The following is an 18,854-nucleotide window of genomic DNA, read 5'->3' as shown; positions in this document are numbered from 1 at the left end:
GCTACGTAGAATACAGAAACAACACTGTATCCCGTCTGTATCATTGTTAAACAAATGGATGGTCATCGGCACCTTCGGTGCCACGAATGATGACTTTGCTCGTGAATGAGCCACCGATTTCCTGAGCGTACAAGATTCCGAGAAAAGGGAGGGAGACGCATTTTAACCTGCAACCAGCCTGTTGAACGACGAACGTTCGTTCGTGGACATCAGTTCTTCACTGTCGTTCATCCGTTTCGAACCGGAGGATTCAACCGCTCGGTGTGCCTGACCACATTTCACCGAAACTTCTTCTATATTTTGTTTGTTCATAATCGAAGGAATTAATTAAAAAATCGAGTATTAAAATTTATTAAAAGTAACGACCATTGGATAATCTTCATCGATGCTGGGTACTGGAAGATGTTTTGTTTTGTAATTGTATGATAGTATTGTTGCCCCGTTTATCTCTTTGTTTGGAAGTAGTAGTAGTACTGTAGAGGATTTCAAAATGTCTCTAATGTGGATGAGTTACATGAAGAACAGGACTAAAAAGAAGCATGTTCGTCGGCGACGAGTAAGTGATAAATAGGTGAAGTGTGTGAAATGGTCTTAAATGGACTTACATACATATATCTTTTATAACTAGTTTAACGTTGCATTTTGTTTTCTGCTTCGTTATTTATTTTTTATTAACAACAACGAATTAGTTCTTAAACATTTTGCATGACAATTGAATAACGTTTCGTTGGTATTGTATATTTTAAAATAAGAGCATAGCATAAGAGAGTAAAAAATTATACCGTTTAGAAAATTTATGAGGCTCGAACAGCAAAGCTGTATGTGTTACTTGGTGATAAAAATAGTGACAGACGCAAAGAACAATCTTAGAGACAGGCATTACAATGAAGAAACTTGTATTTTTAGATTAGGAATGATAGTGACATGTTCCAGTATATTTGGATTTTTTAAATATTTTATATACTTACTTACTAAATAGATAAAAAATAGTATACAATTAATTATAATTTTAGCAGATTTATAAAAATCACGAGTTCTAGAATTCAAATTTCAATATGATAAAAAAAAAGTCTCGATGAACACACGTGCGAAGTAAAACATGACCGAAAACAGAATGCTATTACGTGTAATTTCGATTTCAGTGAAAGTTCGTTTAAAATCCGTTCTCCCCGATTGTTCGAGCCAACGCATGACGCATTATTATCGAAGAGGGTTGCCCGTTTCAGCGAAACAAAACGGTACACGAGCCCTTTGACTAATGGACGAAGAAAGACAAAAGGCAACGGGAATTATCGTTCTCACCCGTACGCCATTCTTTTGGCTCGCCTCATTGCGCAAATTTTTCTCGTTAAATATCTTTAACAGCCTGCCGTAACCTAACGAGCGTTGGTTTGAATTATTTCCAGCAATTCATTAATTCCTATCGTTCCTTGCCGCGAAATGAAAAATTACCAGATTACGAACGAAACTTTAAGACATTGTCACGGTGCGACGCGACATTGACTCGTCAAGTTCGGATAGAAAAAGAAATATGGGAAGAGTTTCATCTTCAACTGGTTGCATTCTCTTTTGAATCGATTCTTATAAGATTATCTTTGAAAGTCTTCTTTTCTCGAAGAAAGAAAGAAAAGGGAAAAAGATGTTTACAAGGAACAGCGTAAACAGGTGTGATTCTCACGCATGATCTCCTTCGATTTGAGATTTATAAATAACCGTAGGTTAGAGAGCGAATATACGTATAATACGTAGTATGTATGTACATATACATCTGGACAGATCGCTCGAATGTAGATTAGAGACGATGCATAGCTTTTTCGTTCTTTTCTTTTCTGTTTGGCATTTTTTTTTTTTTTTTTTTTTTTTTATTTGTATTTCCTTGTCAGGGAAAATAATCGTTTAGATTATTTTAGATATTAGAAAGATCTTACTCGATTATTTATAGAAGACTCAGTATATTGAAGTGATTCAGATCCTGCAAATGGTAGATGAGTTAAGTTGATTTTAATGGAAATATCTACCTAAGTAATATGATTCGAGTAGCACTTACTTTTTTCATTTAACACGCGATATTCGTTTGTATTACAGATGAGAGACGATCAAAGGACATCAATGGAAGGCGAGAGACTTAGCAATAACAGCGGTGGAATAATCGACGGAAACGGAAGTCGTCCTCTTTCACAAACTTCCAGCGAAATGGATACCCTTGGACCACTGCAACCGGTCAAACATCGTGAAAAGGCAAAACTGCAGGTATACTGATCTTTTTCCAATTATACGTTACGAATTAGTCGAATCACAGTCATTTTTTAGTGCTTTGAAACCTAAATGTTCACGATAATAAACTATCATCGAAAATTATATTTCCATCGTCTTTTTGAGAAAATGAAATTCTAATATGTATTAAAACGTTCGTGTCCACAAATTCTAGATTCTATTTTCACGCAGTTCGATGCGTAACAGTATGGTAATATTGTTTAAACGGTAATTTTACTTGATAGTTCAGTTTCACGATTTGTAAATTCGATGATTTATGGACGCAGAGGCCGCTTACGAGATACCTCCCCATCAAGTCGGAGTCTCTGGACCTGAGGCATCACATTGAGACCGCCGGGCACCAGTTACCCCTAATACACGATGTCACGGTCGATACGACCAGTTGCAGTGGTTACCTGTCAAAAATGAGCAAAAAGTTCCATCACTGGAACAAACGGTGGTTCGTCTTCGACCGAAAGAGGAAGACGTTGTCGTATTACAGCGACAGTTCGTCCAGGAAGGCGCGCGGAATGATCTACTTCCAGGTATATTACATATGTACAGGGTTATTACATTTTTTATATAGATATTATATTGCAAATCATTATTTAGAGATTTCCAAGAATCTACCATAACTTTACATGGTAAATATGCAAGTAAAATATCAAACAATAGCATATAGTAGATAATACATTTTTTATATTATTTATATCTATACGTAATTATATTCTATTTATACGTATTGAAATGCTTTTGAATAGATCCAAGAAAACAACAGAATTTTTTGCGAAAGCTGATATTGCTACTAATTGTGACCATTTGACACGAAGGGTCAAGTAGGTCAAAATGCGAGTTGTACTCATAAAACTGAAATGAAATAAACGATGAATTGTCTACTTACATATATGGATAGTGCAACCTATCGCGCAGAAATAAGTGATAGTAGTTGATAGTACTAGTAGAACTGATCGAATATTAAGTTGATTTTTCAATAATAGAACAACGCAAAATGTTTTCTTATGTTTAGTCGATTGAAGAAGTCTACGTGGACCACATGAATACTGTACGATCGCCACAGCCGTCATTGACTTTCATCGTCAAAACATCATCCAGACTGTATCATTTAATGGCGCCGAGTCCAGAGGCTATGAGAGTTTGGGTGGACGTTGTATTCACTGGCGCCGAAGGATATCATGAATTCGATCACGGTATCTGATAAATCGATCGTTCTCACGTTTTTGATCGAGATTCGTTTTATTCTCGAGGATCCTGCGATAACACGATTCCTCGGCTATAGCCTGTAGGTTTAGCCGAGTTGTTAGTTAAACGAGCTTCGTGATCGTTTGAAGATACGTTTTGTCACGAGCGAAACTACAACCGCCTATACTTTGAAGCTGGATTTGACTTGCATATCTAAGACACAAAGGTCTCTTAAGTTTTACAGTGAAAAGTGATAGTTACATTGATGCTAGATCACTCGTTTAGCCAGCTATATACAAAAGTAAATCCGAAGTAATAGCATTAATCTTGAAAATTATTATGGGCAAAAACGAATACAATGTAGACAATGATCATAGTGTTTTAGGCAAATGAACTTAATGAATCGAATGACGATTAAGGTGGATGAATCGATGAACGATTTATTTATATAATTTATATGATTTAACGGTGAAATTCTGGATCGATGATGGAAGTGATTATATTTGTGTCAACATGTTAAAAGACGAGGGCATTGATGGTACGTTATATTGAAATATTACTTATTGAAGTATAGGCTGCTCATAACTTGATTCTATTTAAACGATATGGATAAATTTTATAGGATTTATTGTTAAATTTTGTAGACATTATTAATCTAGTCTTCCAGCATAGCTATTTTCAAGAATAATGAGTTAATATCCCAACATTTGATAAAGAAAGTCTTAGACGATACTTCAATGTGTATTCTGGTGTGAACCAGAAATAGTCCCTAAGAAATTGTAAATATGTCCTATTTTACATTTTACAGTTATATGTACTTTGACAATTTGAGTAAGGATCTTGATATTGTTTGATACCGAAGATTGTATGGAATAAAATCTTCCATATCTCTTTGTATACCCAAAGGAATTTTTAGAATACATACATACATGACTCTGAAATTTATATATTGAACTTTCAGTTCTAGAAATGATTGTAGGCCTTTCGTATGTCTCTTATTAAATAAGAAAGTTTTTCTTACATGTTAATTTTCACTAGCACGATAATAAACGCTATTGTAGGTATTCATACCAATTCGTAATACGCAAATTATAAATATTCCCTGAAATATATAATGTTCGTCTTTATGGAAAGTAATTTTTAATGAACGAATAAGTCTGAATATAGTATATCGTATGAATCAAGATATCTCAAATAATATTTAAAAGTTGAAAGAGCTTATAAATATAACAAAATTTATCTGAGTTCTATGTATCTACGATTTAAATATGTGTTCACAATATTTTAATTGCTGATCAACTGCCTTACATATCAAATCGAGGAATACTTGTAGGTAGTATACAGATTGTTGAATACAATTTTATAACATAATTACATATATGTAAATGATTATTTGAACACAAGGAATGATTGATTGAAACACATCGATCGAAATATTTTATGTTTATGATCTTTCTACTTTGTACGTCATTGGCTGTTAGAATTATTATATATACAATTCACTTATCATTACATGTATCATGTAACTGAATTTTTGTTAAAAACTATCCCATTAGGTTAAAATAAATTATAAATTATATTATGTACTGTGCATATGGTATTTTTGGATATATTTAAAAAAGATATTAAAATGCTCCTTACTAATAAGCTATTCACCTTGTAACGAATGTATAAATGCCTAAGTATTTTAAGAATAATTGTCTTGTTAATTTCTGATGATTAAACATCTTCATTACTGTTAATTTTTTAAAAAATTTCCTATTCCAACAAAAGATATTTTTACTTAGGTCATATCTATTACTTAAATGAAATTTAATGAAACGTGAATTTACCCAAGAGAATCATTAGCGTTTTCTAGAAGCAAATAGAGTAACATGGAAACTAAGAAATCGAATTAACAGTAGTGTCATTTATCTTATTTCTAACCTGACTTTTGAGACGATCAATTCTACTAAATCGTTAGTTATTACGTATTTTAAGAAGGAACATTCAAAATTTTTGTTTAAAAATATAACTTTATTCAATTAGATGTTATCCTTTTTCGTTGATGGCCTTTTGCCATCTTTCAGACAGTGTCATAATTCCATGTTCATAAAACTTCTGATTTTTGCCAACAAAAACTGAATTAATTGTGATTTTACATCATCAGCGTCATTAAAAATTTTACTATTTAAAGAGTTCTGCATGCAACGAAATAAATGATAATCTGAAGGCTCAAGGTCAGGGCTATATGGTGGATATGACAACACATCCCAACCTAGTTCCAATAATTTTTAGCGAGTGACTAAAGATGTGTGGGGCTTTGCATTATCATGCTGGAAAACAACATCCTTACAATTTGCCAATTCTGGCTGCTTTTCTTGAACTGCATCGCTCAGTTTGGCGAGTTGTTGAACGTACATGCTTGAATTACTCGTTTGGTTTCCTGGTAAAAGTTCGAAGTACAGAATTCCTTTATAATCCAATCAAGCTGACAGTATAATCTTTTTTTGGTGAATCTCAGCTTTTGGTGTCATCTGGGTTGTATAAACTATCCACTTTTGATCGCCAGTAATCAGTCGTTTCAGAAATGAATCAATTTCGTTAGGTTTCAGAAGCGAATCGCAGATGCTAATGCGTTGCGTCAAATGAATTTCCTTAAGCTGATGAGGGACCCATATATCGAGTTTCTTGACATAGCCAAACTATTATAATTTTTTTTGAATACATTGTGCTTAAAGAGGGAGAGAGAGAGGGACAGACAGACAGAGAAAGAGTGAGGGAGAGAAAACATTCTGGATAGATCCGAAACTGTCAAGTTATTTGAAAATGATCGGACTATCCATAAGCCCGGGGCCACACGAAATGCCTTGTAGCAATACATTGTCGTATGTGAAAGTTAACATATGAACGGTGTGCGTCACTGTCAACACTGCTTGCTACCTGTATTACTTCTTTCCCGACATATCTAACTTCATATAGCTAAATTAAGCTATACGCGAATTATGCTACATACTTTTCATAGGGAATCATTGACGCCTAGTGTACACTTCTTCGTCTTCGTCGTTTTTAACTGGGTAAACAAAGGGCAGACATATGATATGATCGCAACAAGATCGTAACGAAAAATGTTGCACCTCTGTACAGGACTTCAAATGTGTTAATTTTTGCCGTAAAATGTCAAATAAAATATGTATAATAAAAAAATGTAGAGTAAAATGCAAAAATAAGTTGTCTTTTAACACATGCAATTGTTACATTCCTTTCCCTCCCCTTAGTTCCACTATTCCTTTTGTAATCAAATTTTTGAAAATTTGGATAGTAAAGTAATAGTATTAATAGAGATGGACCACGTGCAGATATAAAAGAAGGTTTTTATCATTCCAGAGTATGTTTAATATTCATAATTATTCATAAACACTTGACGAGAAAAAGAGAAAAAGTTAAAGACCGTCACATGTATCGTACCGTTAAAAAAAATGTGTATGTTTTACGGGAAAATGAAATATTACACGTGCTTGAAATTATATAAGTGGTGGAATGTAAGCGAAAAAACAACGTAATGCACATATACATATATATATGTCGGGTTGACGTTAGGGGCGTATAATGGATCTTCACCAGTGTTGTTCATGGTTGTCGCACAGATATTTATTACACATGTATGGCTGATACAAAATTGACGATCGGACGCGGTAACTGGACGCTAATGACAATGGCCCTAGGTTCGATATAGCGAATCCACGGTCAACGGGATAACGAATATACTTTGCTTCAAAGTCTAAGTCGAACTCAACTTACTACTCGCGATACTAGGAACGCTTGATTGACTCTTAGCTAATCAGATTGCCAGAAAAGAATGACTTTCCGTCGCGACGACGCTGCAGAGGAAAACTATGATGGGGTGTGCCTAAGGGCACGAGATCATCGGATTCGTCAAAGAAAGCCTCCACTCGGAGGGTGAGGGAAATAGACGCTGCTGTTAATTGGTCAATTTCTATGTTGGCGGTTAGAAAAGGATGCTAGCCGCCCTAGAGAGAGAGTTCCTAGCAGGCAACGTCGTACATGACCAAATCAGGCTTTCCCATAACTTCCCGCAATAGGTGACAGATTTACAGGCTGATAGAATAAAGACTGTTTGTCAATCTGAAGGACTTTAGTTAACTAGGTCCTAAGATTTGTAACGGTTCCTCAGGTTATCTGAACATAAACTGTAAACGATGCATCGGCATCCGGCGATCATCTGGCCCAAAGAATGGGGTCTGTGTGTGGCGAGCTGCGGGGCTGTTGGAATGTATTATTGTCAAGTGTCTGTACTGCCAATTCTTTAAAGGAAAGCTATGTTACTTTATATCTCTGTTAGGTGAAACGTTCATCCCGTGACCGTGGCTACGCTCGGCGACCGGTTGTCGCCTCGAGCCTAAACTCATTGTCTCAAGTTTCGAATGACTGTGTCTGGGTTATTTCGTAAATGCTACAGTATTGAGGCTTTTCCAAATAATTCCAACGGGGGGGACCCGGTGTCCTTTCATCTCCGACATATACATGTTGCAAAATAGAACTAAATAAATGCAAACAAAGAAGGAGAATGCTATAAAGCTCACAAGCACGTAGGTTATTGTTAAAAAATTAAAACATAAATTTTTAATTGTTAAAGATTCTTCAAATGCAATAATTTTGAACGCGTCTTCATAGTGGAGCCTACGAATCCGAACTGTTGTCCGAATTAATGTCAGTAACTTCAACATGCATATCAATACTGTCATCATCGGTATGTTCTTTAACAAAAGATGAAATATCAGAGGACGACGTGCTGGTTCACATTGTGATATAATATCCTCCGGTACTAATGGTGTATTATCATCAAGTATGCAATTTCTACTATTAGAACTACTTTGTAAATGTAATAAAATATTTTTTTCGAATCATAAGAGGCACTGCTTTTACCAAAAGATTCAGATTATAAGTGGCATCGTACATTCGCAAAACGGAAAAGAAGTTTTCCAAACAATCAGTCTTGAGCCGCGAAGTCATTAAAAACGTAATTCCTTCTTCTTCTAAATCGTTCCACAGTTGCAAAGTAGCACTTACAAATTGTCGTAATCCCAAAAAACAAGGAGGCGCGGTTTGACACCTTTTGGTTAAACAACAAACCAATTTCCCGTATTATATAATTGTTTTCCTAAATTACTTGCTACGTTAGAGCAAAATCGCCGAAACGCACACTTGTTTGGATTAGGATCACGAGGCATCTACTATTTAAATTATCGAACAAATCATTCAACGTCTAAGAGAAAGTAGCCGTGTGTTGAATCGTTCTTGTTTGTATATGACCCGTTAATGAACAATGAAACAATGCAGATGACAACCTCTGACTCAAGACTTAGAGAGCAAGCTTACATTTCATTTTATCGAAAGAATTTAGTTGCATGTCTGATGTCTGAATTTCGAAAAAAATAAAACTACACTATAAATTATCAAAAAAAAAAAAAAAATTATTCTTTTCGAAATTCCACAAGGAAACTATATTAGACCTAGGAAACTAAAGAAGTCTAAGATCCACTAATTAAAAAATTATTTTTTGAACCAATTTTTCTGACCATTCCTTATAAAAAAAGGCTTTGTAATAGAAGATCGATCATCTGCTATGTTTTCGGAAAATTCCAGATCAAATATCTATTTTCCCGAACCACCGAATAATTGTTGATGGATCCGGTAAATGGAAACGAAAGGCAGCATTGTATTGTACAAAGCTGGCGAGCTAATACATTGTCATATACATTTTTGTTCATTCCGCGTGAAAGTTCTTTAAGAAGATTTAAACAGTAACATCATTATGAAAGTTAAAAAAAAAACCGAATACTTTTCTTGCGATTGCTTTCTTCAAGCATGCTAGCGGCCCATATTCGGACCATATAGCGGACCATAAAGAAAGTTCCAGGATTTAACACGTTGGCGCCGATATTCAGGGTTTTCTCTGTGAGGCGGCGCCCGAATGCACGACTTGCTTCGTAGGGTGGCACAGCGTCAGATTACACTGTTCAACACGATTTTTGCGCAGCAATATCAGTTGTTGAGAAAATCGATTTTGAAAAAAATCGCAATTTTTCAACTTTGTTCTCGATTTATAGCAAAATTACAAAAGCTATACGATTCCAGTTGGGTTCAATGAATTCTGTCGAGTTCAACTAATACATTGATACACAATACATGATACATTGATATACAATAGTTTGGCAATATCAGTTTGCATATATCTGTAAATATTAAGTAAAGCTGACGGGACCAGCTTTGGCCCTAATTTTAGAGTACTCCTTTTGATTTTTCTCAAAATTAGAGGTCTGATGCGAAATCTGACCATCACACGCAATTCTGTGAGCATTTTTTTGTGAGAAACGTTCATAGCACGAATCAATTCCGTACAGGAAAAAAAAATAGTCATGCATGTACGTCGGAGAATATTATAAACACATGCGCATGATGTAGTAATGACATTGATAGGTGAATTATTAATTGAAGGCCGTATACTATTTACCGATAGCTTTTATACCAGTGTCCCTTTGGCCGAGGAACTTCTGCAAAAAGGAACATTTATTTGTGGCACTGTAAATATAAATAAAATATTTCTACCGCCGCAGACAAAACAGAAACAGCAACGGGGTGGCTTTATAAGCTTTCAAAATCGGAGCGAGGTTAAATTTTTAAAATGGACTGACAAAAGGCCAGTATGTATAGCTACTTCCAAAAATTACAGGTGTGTTATTGTTTAGGAGAAAAATAGTAAATTAAAGCCAGACGCTGTTTTTTTTTATAATGATGCAAATAGAAGGTTCATTTAACCGATCAGATGTCATCCTATTATAGTTGTTTGCGCAGAACCGTAAATGGTATATTCTATACCGAAAATGGTATAGAAAAATTGTAATAGAATTAATATGCGGGACTTGCCTCGTAAATGCGTGGTATGTACATAGAAAATGAAGTACTAAAAGTATTAAAATTTGAAAATTTCACAAAAAAATTATTGATTTAAGTACAGTGAATCCCCACAGAGAAGAAATGCCAAGTGAAAATGAAATACTGCCCAAAAAACATTCACATTTTCTGCAGTTGTACCAAGGGCCCGCGAGCAGAACGGGACGGCGGTGTAAACATTGTTATAAACGCATTTCTAGAATAAAAGGTAGAGAGTATGCCGCGAATAAAGCCAAAAAAGTAACAACATATTATGATCGTTGTAAGGGCCAGTCGGCACTCTGTCTAACATGTTTTAAAAAATTGCATTAAAAAATTAATTAATTATGTTAAGTTTATATTATTGAATTATTATGTTTTTACTATTGAATGTCTGCTTGTAAGGTTGAGATAAAATAACATAAACCTATTTTGTACTACATATTTTGTGAAATACAAGTTTGACCACCGTGATGCACGCCGCCTCACGGAACAGATACGTGTGACCCATCGATGATGCAACGTGTTAATGAAAATATCTTTTTCCATTGTTATCGACTAGTTAATTGTTTGTTACGAGCAAATTTAAACAGATTCATGAAGCTCTTCCAACGACGATTCACGTAATTTATTGCTTGCTGATTATTATGTTAATTTTTATCATTTGAACAGATATGGAGTCACTGTTGTGGAACAGTGTTTGTTCGGAAAGGTTTCTGGGTAAATTAATTTATTACCTGTGTTAATCGGATCTAACGGAGACGTCTAATCGAACTTGTTGCAGGTAGAAAATGAAGTAAGGTAATGGAAGGTCATTAGAAATGCGATGTATGCGTTTGAAACTCGTGAGAAATTGAGCGTCATTGTTCAAAGAAATAAAGATGCGAAAAATAGGTTATAGAAAGAGGTATAATGAGTTTACAGAAAAAATTTTCGATTGATTATGCTTTAATAAAAATTATAAAATTTTGATATAAGACCACCACATGTGGTGACGCCTGCGAACAGGTCTAAAATTGAAATTGCGCCTTAAATCTGCTAGCACCTACATTATCTCAACAGTAGTTTTTAAATCAACGCAGAACGATGATTTTTTGTTAAATCTAAAGTAGGTTGATGAGATATCAACAAATATCATAATCAATTCTATAAAAAATTGTATTCAAGCCCAAAATTTTCAATTTTTTGATTTCATACTTTGTATATTATAGTGATCCGAGTCTGTTTCTGAATTGTAGCAAATTGCTCTCCGTTTTCTATTTTGTAACGACATTTTCAGGTTGAGGATTCTAAAAAATTATAAAGATACGAATCGGCATGTTAACACTTTACCGACTGATAGCCGATTAATCAGTTTTGTCTCCGACGCTTACCGACCGATAGCCTACTAATCGGCTTTTTGTCGCCAACAATCTTTCTCATTATTTGAGCAGTATTTAGTACTAAGGTACTTTCCTCAATTGCGCCAGTTGTATTGCTTTGTAAGCTCCCACAGTTTTATACCAATTTGGAAAACTTACCGTTCACGATGAACGAAAAGAATAGTATTGAAGAGTCTAAAACGAAACAGAGTTAGCGCCAGGGAGAATCTGCGCCTAAGCTGCCGGTCGGACGTGCGTATGCTGTCGAACCGCTAGCGGTCAGTAAAGTGTTAAAAAGAGTATCTAATAATGGCATATTTATTTTAACGGAAAGCAGCATATCTGACACTGATGTATCAGAAACAAAGACTATATATTCTGCCTGTATATTGTTAATACTGTTACAAAACGTTGCGAGGACAAAAGAAGTGTGAAGACAAATGAAATAAATCATTTAGTTCAAACGGTGAGCGAGTGAGTCAATAGAGTGAGCCACTATAGAGGCGCGTCGTAATATAAGATGACATCCACGAAAGCCAGTATAGTGGCGCGTCGTAACTAAGAGGTTAATAAACTTGTTAAATGAATCCGCGGAGTATTTCTTTGGCACCGTACACGTCCTATCACCTTACATGTATCACCAATGGAGCTTAAAGAAACCTGAATTTTTCAATCGATTCATTGTTTTACATTTCGCTCGTAATTGCAAGTGAAGAATATTGCATTTATTCTTCTCTTGCTTTAATTGTTCTTCAATTTCCATTAACAGGCTATCCTGCACATTGCGGTTTTACGTTAGTGAACTGCTTTGAATATTACAATTTTCGTCACTCGTATCTATATCTTCGCATAAAAATATTTTAGGTACGACATCTTTTCGCAATAAACCCGATGCGTGAAAAATACTTTTTAGAAAATACCGACTACATATATATCTTTCTACAATTCTGTAGTATTCATTTCCACCCGATTATCTAAATCACAATCAACCAACCACGTTATGTATCTATCACTATCATTCACTAGGAAACAATAAAACTGGTGGTGTCCGTTGTATTATGGTTTGTTAAGTCGCAATTGGAATACATGTATTTCTTATGATGTGTTTCATAATGTTACTCTGAACTAAATAAGCGAGCAAAATTATATAAAATTATGCACTATACGTTCTGCACTACATATTATAACAAAATTTTAAGTGCACAATAAACATTTAATATATACACATAATGTATAAAAAGCAAGCGATAAATAGCAATTAATTTTAATCGATACTCGATTGTCTGCAATGTCTCTCACTGCCAACCACTATTCTCATTAACTAAATCTGAATGTTTGTTCTCAATTGTAATTATGTTGACCATTGATTTAATTATAATTCCTACCGCTCCAGTAGTGCTGGTATCTTATTTTATATTAAACCGATAACGTCGTATGTGACACGGAAATGATATGGGGGTTAGGTAACCCCAAAACGTAGGATACGAAAAGTTATTAAATGTCACGTCTATTCCTTTAATACCTTGTCGGTACTTGTATATAACTACCTGTCTTGATAAAAGATTCGAAGAGTGAAAGAGAGAGAGAGAGATAACTGACGATGATTGACGATTGTTTTATTTTTTAAATGTATAGCAAGTATAGTGATCAAGAGTATCACGATACTCAATAATATTTAACTTTATGATCGAACTTAAAAGTAGTTTGTTTTACTTTATGCGGATGGTAATTATTAGAATGATTCATTATAAATGCAGACAAGGTTTCTATCCATCTAGTAATGTAAAACGTTTCGAAGTACCTGAAAATAAAGTGGCATGGAACATTAAATATTTAGAATATAAGCCAATTAAATATACCGCTCCGAGCCTCAAGGGAAAACCATGGGCAGATTTGGAAATTGATGATATTTCATTTCAACCAAAATGGAATGCTGTTGATGGTAAACAAATCATAAAAGCTTTATATTAAAAATATTTAAGTTTATTGAAGCTACATATTTGATCAATGACTATTAAAATTTTACTCTGTGCATTATAATATTTTTAAATATGTATTAATTTATTGTCAACAGGAAATGTGAATCGTAAGAGTTTTACAAATGACTATGATATAAATGAAGATGGTTATCCTTTAAATCCCATTGGTCGTACTGGTATCATAGGACGTGGTCTCTTAGGACGATGGGGACCAAATCACGCAGCAGATCCAATTGTGACCCGTTGGAAACAGGATATTACAGGTGTAACAGAAATAAACAAAGATACAAATAAACCAATTTTGGAATTCGTTGCTATACAAAGACAAGATTCTGGAGAATGGGCTATTCCTGGTGGAATGGTTGATCCAGGTGAAACAGTCTCAAGAACTTTAAAAAGAGAATTCATGGAAGAAGCCATGAATTCTCTAAAAAGGGATAGAGCAGAAAATGAAGAATTAGAAAAATCTATGAGAAAATTTTTTGAACAGGGAGAAGAAATTTATAAAGGATATGTAGATGATCCTAGAAATACGGATAATGCTTGGATGGAAACTGTAGCTTTAAATTTTCATGATCATGATAATAATGTTCTTGGAAATATAAAGCTAGTGGCTGGTGATGATGCACTTAATGTACAATGGATGGATATCGATAGAAATTTGAATTTATATGCTAATCATAGTGAGTTTATCAGAAAAACAGCAGAAAAACGTAACGCACATTGGTAAAAACATTAAAATTTTTAGTAAATAGAACGTGCATGATTATTTTCATCTTTTATTATATTGAAGATTACAAAAATTGATCGAGAACGCTTATATACATACAGGAAAATGTGACAATTTGTATGTATCAATTTGTAGGAAAAGAATAAAATCACATATTATAAAATGAAAACAATTACTGATGATAATTATTATAAGCTCTTTTCATTTATTGTGCCAACCATGCACATGTGTTCCATAAAACAGAATTAGTTGATAACATGTTATATTCTAAATATACATGTACAATGTATATATTCATCATAGATAACAACGTATTTTTTAAAAGTCTATAAATTGAAATATCGTTAAAAACTTCATATCTCCGCATTAAACTAAGTATCTTACCAAAAATAAGTCATAAAAAGGAGATATTTGTTTATAAATATGAGTTTATATAATATAAATGGAAAAAGATATAAATATAATATAAAAGGCATACATAAAATTACTTTTATAAGTACGATACTTTCAGATCACAAATTTTATTTCATGAATGTCTTAAAACAACTCTTGGCAGGATGTTTTACTAAATAAATATTTTTTTAAAAATACTGTATATCCTGAATAGATCTTGTTATACAATTAGTCAATTAATATTTTTATTTTTAATCTTGATAATTCATAATGTAATTGACGTAAACGTTATAAAAAAAATGTATATAGCATATCTCAAATACACGAAACATTTCATTATTACTTTTAATAATTTTGCTACATTCTAACATGTCACATTACAATTATTTGACTCCACAGAGACAGGTAATATATTTCGTTTACTTAACCCAAAAATATTGAAAACTAATTCTATACAATTCGTACATTCTACCATGGTTTGTTTATAATCAGAATCTTCTAAAAATTCTGCTTCTGATTGTGTATATAATACATTATTATAATTAATTAGCTTTCTAAGAATATGATTCATATCCTCATTATTTCGCATATGCTGTAAGATATTTGTACACTCATTCTTCCGAATTGCATCAATTTCTTTTCGTTTAACTTGGTAATAATGTTTTTCTAAATCTAGCGCATGTTGCGCTTGTCTTTGTCCTAACTTTGCTGCTTTAATAAAATAACTTCGAGCTCTATCAATATCTACTGTAAAACCACCTCTGCCTTGAGCATGAAAAACTCCTAAATTATATATAGCATCTGCATGACCTCGTTCTGCTGCATCGTTATAATGTTTGACAGCCTAAAAAAAGAAAAAAAAATATAAAATTTAATAAGATGTAGAATTTTGTATTCCTTATGTAACAACTTATAATTTCCATACTAAAATATGTATACTTTTAACATATTATACCTGCGTGTGATCAACCAATGTTCCAAGTCCTAATTCGTGACACAGTCCTAAATTGAACATACTAGCAGCAGATGATAAACTTGCACCAGCAGTAAAATGTTTTATAGCATCTTTATAACGTCTCTCTTCTAAAGCTTTCAAGCCATATTGAAGTTCGAATTGAGCCACAGTTAATTTATGAGTATTGGCAAATTCTTTGGTAGCTTCTTTTAAAGCCTGAGAATGTATAAGGAATAAAAAACTTTTTTAAAAAGATTTTTTTAAATTTTAGATAGGTTAGTCATGGCAAATAAAATTTATGAAAGTTTGTTACTTTTAGAATAAAATTTCAATATTAAGTGAATAAAAATAAGTTTTGGTAAGGAGATATAACAAAAAATTTGTCAAAGTCTTATATCCGTTATGTTTTGCTTTTTTATAATTTTACATATTATATTATTAAACAATGATTTCCAATTAAATATTTAAAATTAAAATTATTTATTAAACCATTGATTATAAATATTCAAAAGAACCTTAGTAAAGTACTGAAACCATAATAAAATCTCACATATATATCTAATATTAAGCAAATTAAAGTTTTATTATAAATTTATATGAAATAAATATAGAGACCATTAAGAATTACAACATATGATATAATGTCTAAATGTAAATATTACTTTAATTGAAGAATGTTATCTGCTCTCTATTATAAATCTTTTTGTCATTAATTATAATGCCTGCAGAATAACATTGTCACCTCTTCAATGGTGATAGGTCCAAATGGCTTTTCTGGTTTCCATTCTGCTTCATTGTTTTCTTGAGCATGTATTTTATTATTGGCGATACAATTAACAATAGGTAAAATGTGTTTTGGTTTTAAATTTAATATTTGATCAAGTAAATAAGAAGTATGTACTTCTGGAACTTGTAATAGTTTGTTTTTTAAGGAATCAACTTTTTCTTTTTCAAAGAGCCTTCTGCGAAGACATAATGTTTGGCATACCACCCATCCAACAGCTAATACGCTTGTCTATTAAAAAAATTACCATATTATTTATTTAAAAAATAAAAGTATTTTAATTATTGCTATTAACATAAAAAATTAAATGTTATAAGAAAAGCATATTTACTAAAATATAATTTGAAATTTTGAATGCGATTTCTATGAAAGTTTAGACTTAATTGTAATTTAATATAAAGAACATCGATAAAGAAAGGGAGAAATGAAAACAAAGCTAAACATATATTCAGCAAAAATCTAAATGTAAAATATATCACAAAGTGGAATTTTACATATATAATTTTAAAGAGTTCTAAGTTTTTCTAAAAGAATATATTAGATGAGAGGATTATAGATAAGAAAAACAAACAGAAGGGTGCAATTTACCCATCCTATAGCTTCTGACCAAGTGTATTTTGTATTCCATTTGGAATCATGGTCTTTGTCTTTTGTACCACTAGCTTTCGTTGATCCACAAAATTCTTTGTTAAAGACAGGAAAAGATGGTAGTAACAATTTATGATTACACGTCAAATTGGCTTTTGCCTCATTTTTTATATTCGATTCTTGAGGCGTTTGACAATAAACGTTTGTACGACATGCACGTCGTTCCAGAGTTTCACGGATACCACGAGCTACTAATTTCCACATCGTGCCAGTTGATTATGATACAGAAAGTATTAAAATTTTTAAAAGTTGTAATGTTAAAAGCTTCTATCTACATACATCTGCATCGCATGAGAAAAAGCGATACACTAATTTAAAGGTAATTTGTAAAACTGACAGTCGAATCACTAATACTATATTATGGATATGATCGCAACCTTATTGTGTCTTCAATATGTAGCGCCACTATCGTTCGACTGATCTACTTCACCCTCCTGTACTCCCTTTTACTCTTGCACGTTTTGTCATTGTGTCCACTAGTGCAAAGTGTTGAGTGTTGCGAGTGCTAAAACTAATATGGTCGCAATGAAGTCGTTTCACGTAACATCGCAGGATCTCGTGTCCTTAGTATCCTTAGTATGTACGTGGTTATTCAGTTATCTTGAAACCGGCGCTCGTGAGAACTATGAGAGTAGCAATAGTGTAACATGTACTACTATACTACTATAATCAAATGTCGCTCGCCATCTATGAGCTATTACTAGAAGCATCATTAGGCTAGAACAAATAATGGTTTGATCACCGACAAAGGACTTTAAATTTGACGTCACAATAAGGAGAAGACGATAGCTGAGAAAACGAGCCTTGCGTTTTCGTTTGACGATTTTATGTTCCTGCGCGCTCCCGAAGCTTCCAAGCAAGCAAGCGCACCTAATTCTTTTCCCACACGTAATTCAATTGTTTTCTTTCAATAACTGATACCTTGAATTATGCTTAACTGAAATGTAATTAGAACGCAATTTTTTTTTTTATTTAAAATTGTGTTCAACTGCCAAAATTATTAGCGAATTACAATGAAAATTTTCACATTCTTATAAACATCGAGGTCTTCTTTTTATCAGTGGGTAATTTTCATTTTTAACGTATTAAACATTTTCTTCTATGTCGTATTTCAAAATTTCTTAACGATCATTTTCTACAAATTGGCCACTATCATATGTTCTTAGGAGCGTGGATTCCGAGTAAAACGAGTAACATGTAACATGTACTATATATCAAAAAGTCGAATTCTAGAATCTTTTCTATAAATTGCGCGCGGAATCGCTCTAAGTGCATTTTAAGAATAATATGCTTGAGAATATTACTACGCCATGCATTATATTCTTAAATATAAATTTTTAAATGAACAACTGCTTTCTTCCACCTTTGTTGAAATTAAATATTAATAAATTATTAGTCTAAAAATGTCAAGTTACATTTATTGCAATATTAAATCATTTACATGGAAGTGTTCATTTTTGCTGTATTCAAAAAGAGTATAAAAAGAAAATGATATAAAAAAAAAGTATCTGTGAGAAAGTGAAACATATTTCTTAAGAACATTATGTATTGTAATGAAATAGTTCAGAATATCTTTACAATTCTATTTTTGTAGTGTATATGTGTAATAATAAGAATC

General features: G+C 33.0%; 3 protein-coding genes across 8 annotated transcripts in view; 2 read left to right on the top strand and 1 right to left on the bottom strand.

The window, feature by feature from the left end:
- The window catches only part of LOC132908325 (pleckstrin homology-like domain family B member 1), a 58,977-nt gene extending 53,782 nt beyond the window's left edge, over positions 1-5,195 (top strand). For all 6 annotated transcript variants that reach the window (XM_060962250.1, XM_060962255.1, XM_060962254.1 and 3 more), the window contains 3 exons: positions 2,086-2,250; positions 2,541-2,798; positions 3,281-5,195. In XM_060962250.1, the coding sequence (XP_060818233.1) occupies positions 2,086-2,250; positions 2,541-2,798; positions 3,281-3,469 (612 nt within the window). In that variant the 3' untranslated portion in view covers positions 3,470-5,195. The remainder of the gene's footprint in view (positions 1-2,085; positions 2,251-2,540; positions 2,799-3,280) is intronic.
- A 7,876-nt stretch (positions 5,196-13,071) lies between these two features.
- Positions 13,072-14,529, top strand: LOC132908342 (ADP-ribose pyrophosphatase, mitochondrial). The gene is made up of 2 exons (XM_060962286.1): positions 13,072-13,689; positions 13,822-14,529. The coding sequence occupies exons 1-2, from the start codon at positions 13,431-13,433 to the stop codon at positions 14,454-14,456; spliced, it is 894 nt and encodes a 297-aa protein (XP_060818269.1). The 5' UTR covers positions 13,072-13,430; the 3' UTR covers positions 14,457-14,529.
- On the bottom strand, positions 14,492-18,496 carry LOC132908337 (uncharacterized). The gene is made up of 4 exons (XM_060962280.1): positions 17,177-18,496; positions 16,547-16,819; positions 15,805-16,020; positions 14,492-15,693 (listed from the first exon to the last, which is right to left on the bottom strand). The coding sequence occupies exons 1-4, from the start codon at positions 17,438-17,440 to the stop codon at positions 15,214-15,216; spliced, it is 1,233 nt and encodes a 410-aa protein (XP_060818263.1). The 5' UTR covers positions 17,441-18,496; the 3' UTR covers positions 14,492-15,213.
- Between the last annotated feature and the right edge of the window lie 358 nt (positions 18,497-18,854).

This window comes from Bombus pascuorum, chromosome 6 (assembly GCF_905332965.1).
Source record: "Bombus pascuorum chromosome 6, iyBomPasc1.1, whole genome shotgun sequence".
Lineage (NCBI taxonomy): Eukaryota > Metazoa > Arthropoda > Insecta > Hymenoptera > Apidae > Bombus > Bombus pascuorum.
This window is presented reverse-complemented; position numbering and strand designations above follow the sequence as displayed.

Bases quoted from the DNA above. Each gene is read 5' to 3' on its own strand.
- LOC132908337 (XM_060962280.1), bottom strand. From the start codon at position 17,440: ATGTGGAAATTAGTAGCTCGTGGTATCCGTGAAACTCTGGAACGACGT. The intron at 16,820-17,176 runs GTAAATTGCACC...TTTTTTTAATAG, and splicing joins GGTCAGAAGCTATAGGATGG to ACAAGCGTATTAGCTGTTGG. The intron at 16,021-16,546 runs GTGACAATGTTA...ATACATTCTCAG, and splicing joins GACCTATCACCATTGAAGAG to GCTTTAAAAGAAGCTACCAA.
- LOC132908342 (XM_060962286.1), top strand. From the start codon at position 13,431: ATGATCGAACTTAAAAGTAGTTTGTTTTACTTTATGCGGATGGTAATT. The intron at 13,690-13,821 runs GTAAACAAATCA...TATTGTCAACAG, and splicing joins AAAATGGAATGCTGTTGATG to GAAATGTGAATCGTAAGAGT.